Here is a 6941-nt window from a genome sequence, read left to right on the forward strand (position 1 = left end):
CCCTTGTCTGAATATGACAAACTATTTCTCCAGGATTACCCCTCTTCCTGTGCATAATGGGAAGTACCTACACATGGCAACCATCTACAATATGTAGCGGTAATGGGAGTCACCATAAAGCAAACGTTTACGAGTGCAGTACAGTTCCAAGTACGCTTCCTCTCTTTACTGGAGTACTGGAGAATAATGAACTCTTAGAAATAGGAATTCATAGAAACAATACGACGGCGAACTTACCCCATTCGTCTTAGACTGCGTTTCAATGTGAAAGAAAATCCCACAAGACATCTAGTGGAAGTTAAGGGCGTGCAAGGTTCAAATGTACATAATAGGTACGTGTTAAACTGACGTGTAGGAAATTTCAAACGGCAGTTAACACTTGCAAAAAGCTGTTCGTGTCCAACAAAAACGGTCGAGTTATTTCTCGCCATAGTTTTCTTTAACAAGCAGCTAAACATCACCTTAAAGAGGTAGCAGCTACGGGAGCTGTGGTAGTACTTAGGCTGTCCGTGTAGTTTATGTAAGTATTTTAGACAATACTACTTTATTACTAGCGACACTCTTTAAGGCAAAATTCTGTCCCCTAGCATAGGGTTGCCATACGTCCCGGTACGCCGGGACATGTCCCGGTTTGAAGCACGGTGTCCCGGCGTCCCGGCCGATAAGAAAATTGTCCCGGTTTAAAAATCATAGTTATTTAGTAGGGGGCTGGACTTGGTAAATAATAATATACCTACATTTCTACGTTTCATATGGCCAAAATTAAAAAAAAAATGTTTTATGGTACCTACTTTTATCTAATGTCCAATATCAGTTTCTCAGACACACAATAATTAGATGATTATGTAAATTATGTTATTTTATAGCTTTTAAAGTCTGTAATGTAGAGCTCGAATTTCAGGCTCCCAAGGGCCTAAAACCTCATCAATGGAACTTCGGCCCTCCGAGTAACTCTTGTACATATGACACATATTATTGTTGAGTAACACTAGCGCTGCTTTCTTACAGCTCGACCTTCAGCGTCGCTTAATTTTTAACAAATATAAAAATTTGATTTGAGAAGCTTGGCCTTTTGCCTCGCATGAAAGCTCACCGCGCTGGTTATAAGTACGCTTCGGGCTTATTAAGTACCTAATGTGGAGATTTCTGAGCTCGACCTTCAGCCTCACATTTTACCAAAATTTTTGGTTTGTCTTCCAAATCTCGTCTTCTTCAGCTTAGCCTTTGACCTCGCTGCGCCAAGCTCGGCCTACGGTTTCGCTTTTTAATACAATGGACATTGGTTGGCGTCTATGCTCTAGCTGAGCTTATCCTGAAGCACGGCTTCGACCTCGCATGAAAGCTAGCCTCACTGGGGAACTTCGGATTTTTAGGCCCGGCCCGGCCTTTTTAACACGCTTTCACAATTTTGTCAAAAAAATTTCATGGTAGCTTGACTGGTCAATGAATAATCATTTAAACACATGGAAAATTTATCTCCGAAACTACTATGCTAAATTAAAAAAAAAAAACACAAAATAGTTCTTTACCTATCTATAGGAAAACCTATTAGAAATGTGCAGTCAAGCGTGAGTCGGACTTAATTATAGACATTTCACTCAAGTTTCACATGAAAAAATACATTGTTACAAATTGTGTAACCCTTTAAACGCGACGCGAGTCCGACTCGCACTTGGCCGGTTTCCTTTAAATGTCCCGGTCTGAGTCCCCACACTTATGGCAACCCTACCCTAGCACCAACACTGTTCTGTCTGCTATCGGTCTATATAGAGGGTTTGTCAGTCCACCGCTATCATGCGGCTGGCAAACAACCACTATTGGTGCCAGTAACTGGTCACATTGATAATAAATAGTACCTACTGGTAAAATTGTGTATCATTTGAAGGTAAGTTCTAAATGAGCTTCCAGTCCAGTCCAAAATTAGCTTTAAGCGACAATTTACCTGGAGTCCAGGGTGGAGTTGACCCGCTGCGAGGGCCGGAGCGGCGCGTTGCGCACCGCGCTCACCGGCTCCTCCAAGCTGCCGTCCGCCGAGCGGTGCTCATCTAAAACAAACGGAGCTACTTTAAATTACCTACCTGGAGTCCAGGGTGGAGTTGAGCCGCTGCGAGCGCCGGAGCGGCGCGTTGCGCACCGCGCTCACCGGCTCCTCCCAGCTGCCGCCCGCCGAGCGGTGCTCGTCTAGAACAAACGGAGCTACTTTAAACTTACATATAAATGCCACTGCTGGATAAACGAAATGTATAACTATTTTGTATCAGGGGGTTTTCAGAACAAATGGTACCATTTCGTCGGGTGAGAATACGTTTGTGCCATACGCCACTTTACATGGTTTGCAGGAGAGCGAAAACAAGCAAAAAAAATATTTTTCGGAAAGTTTTACATTTAGGAAATATTGAACGTATTTATCATTTAGGCACATATGTTTACTATTTATAGTACCATACAAATATTTTGAATATAGTGGTAATCATGAAATAAAAGCATTTTTATTATTGCCATATCCGTTTTTGATGAGTAAATGTTAAACGCATAATGTATGATATGACACAAAAGTTGTGGATATGTCACACTTTTGTGATAATTTTCTGTTAACAGAGTGTAATTATCCTATAGTAAAATGCGGATATGACACAACATTTTTCAAAAATAGTTTTTTTCATAAACCGATTAGTGTCAATTATATAGCAAATTTTTTGTTATTTTAGGAATCACTATAAAATGATTTTCTCAAAAATGGATATGGCACAAACGTATTCTCAGCCGACGATTTACTTTCTTCAAAAAACCATCAGCTTTTGGGTTATTTAGACTAAGAATCACGAGTACTATTGAATGAGACAAAGAAAAAAGTGTCCCCAGTTTTTCATAGAAATTTTGGGTGTCAGTTTTGTAACGGTTCATACAAAATATATGTGAAAATGCGTTACAAAACTGTTTTTTTTTGTGACAAATTTTATTTCCTTTTAAATCGATAGTCCTCGTGATTCTGAGTAGAAATAACCCAAATGTTGCTGGATTTTCAAAAAAAGTAAATGGTACAGTTTTAAGTGAAAATGCATGCCCATCAGGTTGATACGCACTATCGTACGCGTTATTAAACCATTCCATCGAAGTTGCGTTTCTATCCACCCATAGACTAGGAATCCTCTAGACGTAGTTTAGAGCAATTATTTCATGCAACCGATGCTGCCAAAAATGCGGGGGTGCGCGGGACGAGGTTAGCGAGATCCCGTGCCGTGATTGGTCCGTTCAAACGACGAACGAGTTCACGGACGTCACACAAAGACACTTTCGACTCGAACATGGAGTAAATTTACCGTATGCGTGGCAGCGGGGGTAGCGCGACTATGCTCAGTCTAGAGGATGTTTTGTCTGTGTATCCACCTAGTACGGAATACTTGGGTAGCGTGGGATTCAATTCCATTTTTTTTATATTTAGATGAAACAAAAAATACCAGTACCTACATAAAGTATACATGTTATCCATATGCATATGTAGCTTATAATAGTTTATGTATCCATATTCTTTTTTTTTATTTGTTTTACAAATTACATCTATTTTAATCTGTAAGTATAATTGTATAAGCACTGACGTTTAAAACTATAAAATGTATATATTTCTAGCATCATTTATTATTCCCGTTACACCTATGGTAAGAAGTGTTATTACACTTATTACGTTTGTTCATTTATTTAAAGATATCTCCATTCATTCCAGTTCATTTATTTAAAACTAAATATTTTCGAAATTAATTTCTTGGGGTTAGATATGAGGATATTGGGTATTACTTGAGGTATATTTTACAAAAACTAGTGCAACGGTTTCATATCTGGAGGAGCCCAAACTTGGTATGTTTTGAAAATTATTTTTAATTTAATTCAATGCAAGTGACGGAAATATAATAATGTGATATATTTTTAGAACCGGCTCAAAATTCCCTTTCATTTAATACTTACACACGATAGGTTTCTGAACCAAAATTATTTTTTTCCATACAAAAAAAAATGACGTCATAACTCCTTTCCGTTTGTATTTTTTTTTGGTGCTACGGGTCAAATTGATTCAAATGGCCTAAAGATTAATCGTGCCGATTTTCATACCTTTAACACCATTTGCAGCTGATTCCCGAATTTCAGGGTGAACCGCTATCGCTAAAAGAGCATATTTTAATTCTCCCTTCTAATTAGTATGCAGTAATCTCAGACATCTCAACGTTACGGTTACTCATAATTATCATGTTGGGCGTCTATTTAGAGATAAACCAATGTCAGAGGAGGCATTAATAATTGCGCTTCGGGCACCTTACATTTAGCAGGTGGGCGGATGACCAAAGCTGTACTCGAACTTCCAAAATCCGTTCTTGATTAGACATTACTCGCAGTGTATACCGCTCGGGAATATAATGTGCGGGTAAGTAGTGTCCGACCGAAACATGTTTTTTTGCCGAAACCGAAACCGAAACCGAATGTTCGGCTTTGGCTCTAGTTTCGGCCGAAACCGAAACCGAAACTTTAGTAGACTTGTTAAAATCGTTGAAAAAATGACATAAAACCGCTTTTACACACATATTATGGGGCTGTCAACACCCAATGTCCTTGAAATTGATGTTACTTAAGCAGTTTTTTAAGAAAATTACTAGAGTTAGACTAAGATAATTCTGCAACGATTTTGATAACACACGTAGTGCAAGTGCAAGTGTTATTTTAAACGTCAAAACTTCTATGAAATTATAACGTATAAATAACATTCGCACTAGTAGCACTGCGTATGCTATCAAAATCATTGCAGAATTTTCTTGGTCTAACTCTATTCATTCACCAGTCAAGCTAACATGTAGATACAGGGTCAACCAAAAAACGAAACCAAAAACGCGAGCGCAGCGAGCGCGAAATTTTTTGTTAACAATTTCGCAAGGCCGGGTACCGATCTTCACCTAGGCCTAAAAGTCCGAAGTGCCCCAGTGAGGCGAACTTTCATGCGAAGTCAAAGCCGTGCTTCAGGCTTCAGGATAAGTAGTTGAGCACAGACTCCAACCAATGTCCATTGTATTAAAAAGCGAGACCGCAGGCCGAGCATGGCGCAGCGAGGCCAAAGGCGAAGCTGAAGTAGAGGATATGTGGAACACAAACCAATGGTAAATTGAGGTAAAAAGTGAGGCTACGGTCGAGCATTCGTATGAAAAACTGTACTGGGGACACATTTAAAGGTTTTTTTCTTCGTTTTAATCAATATTCAGCTGTTCAGCCTCGCAAAATATTAACTATTGAGAAAATCAACATTGCGGCACTAGTTGAGCGTATCCTTTAGCCTCGCTTAAAATTTGCCATTAGAGGTATAGTTGGTCAAACCAATTTGTCAGTCAGTAAGAACCAGGAAATCTATACTCATCCTTTTCTTTTGGGTGCTAGTCTAAGACAAAGATAGTATGATTCTCTCTGTCTATGATTGAAAGTCTTTTGACAAACTATAGATAGGAAAATGACTGAATAAGTGAGTGCATGAATAAGAGCGAAAAAGACATCGTTCGACTCGGGCCGAGCTGGTACTCGGCCAACGGCTACGTGCGACAGTGCTATCTCATTCACTCCAATACAATTTAGACAGTGTGCGCGCTATAGGTATTGACAGCCTCTTAAGACTGCGTCGACTGTCCAGTGGCGCCCTCATTAGTGGAATTGTGTTTTATAATAAACCAATTAATTTCTGTACCTATCAATGAATCAGTATATATATGTAGGTATTAATATTGTTCTCCTACTTATTCCCCAACTTTTGGTCTTTGTCCGAAGTACCATTTCGTAAGTTTCGGCCCGGCCGAAAGGTTCGGCCGTTTTTTGGCCGAAACCGAAACTACAGCCGAAACATGATTTTTTGGCCGAAACTGGCCGAAACCGAAACCGAAACCGAACCTTCGGTCGGACACTACGGGTAAGATACATTGCGAGAAATGTCAAATTAAATTCCGATTTTTAAAATTCGAAAGCCGCTCTGGGACTGAGATGCTCTTGCGCAAGTACGCGTAATGGATTTTGATTATCCCGTTAACGCTACGAATGAGTTTAGGTAGGTAATAGATTATCTTGGATTACGTTTGGAGATTTAAAGTAAGTTATGTTATAATGAAATGTTCTGTATCCAATTATGTTTTGACATCTTTAATCTAAAGGCAACGTTTAACAAATAGTTTAATTTGTGGGTGACATAAATCGTACAAAGTTTCTTAACAAGCGCTTATTGCGTAAAACGAACGTTTATACAGTCGCCATTATATATATCCGAGCTGTTCACATATTTCTATATCAACATCATGACTCTATTGTTAAGGCATTCGCGAGTAGTTATTCTCCAACACTCTATCCAGGTAATTTTACATAGCGACTTTTTGTGAGAAATAATAGAAAATATAAGTTGCTTGCAGAATAAATTTTTTTTTTCTATTTATTTACACATCACAAAAACATAATACAAAGAACTTAAAACTAAGATGCGCCACAGAAACTTGTGAAATTTTATGCGTGGTGCAAATGCATCACTACGCTCAAACTGCATGTTTAATGTTTATATACCTATGCATTTTTTGTATATGGTACATAAATACTAGACACATAAAGGAAATCAACATGTCGATAGTTCTCGATGAATATGATAAAATAAAAGTATTAGAAATGAAACATAGACATAAAAAATTACGTAGCACAGTTGTTCAATCTAGATATATTCAATACAAAAAGTTTAGTAAAATCTCCATATCGTTGGTTCTTTATAAAGACCTGAATAAGGCTCCCAGGTGTATGGCATTGACAGTATTGTCCCAAGCACAAAAACGGTCAGATCAAAGAACCATATACGCTGCGATGACTGTCAGGATTTTTTTATAATAGTAGAAGAGCCGGCCGCAAAATTTTTAACCGACTTGATACCACGATGAAATGCACAA

General features: G+C 38.6%; 1 protein-coding gene across 1 annotated transcript in view; it reads right to left on the minus strand.

The window, feature by feature from the left end:
• Positions 1-2251, minus strand: part of LOC134796501 (rho guanine nucleotide exchange factor 10-like protein) — a gene marked incomplete at its 5' end in the record, with an annotated part of 51752 nt that extends 49501 nt beyond the window's left edge. The window contains one exon of the mRNA XM_063768690.1: positions 2079-2251. Within this exon, the coding sequence (XP_063624760.1) occupies positions 2079-2251 (173 nt within the window). The remainder of the gene's footprint in view (positions 1-2078) is intronic.
• Positions 2252-6941: the final 4690 nt, after the last annotated feature.

The sequence above is a fragment of the Cydia splendana genome, chromosome 13 (genome assembly GCF_910591565.1).
Source record: "Cydia splendana chromosome 13, ilCydSple1.2, whole genome shotgun sequence".
In the NCBI taxonomy this organism is placed as follows: Eukaryota; Metazoa; Arthropoda; class Insecta; order Lepidoptera; family Tortricidae; genus Cydia; species Cydia splendana.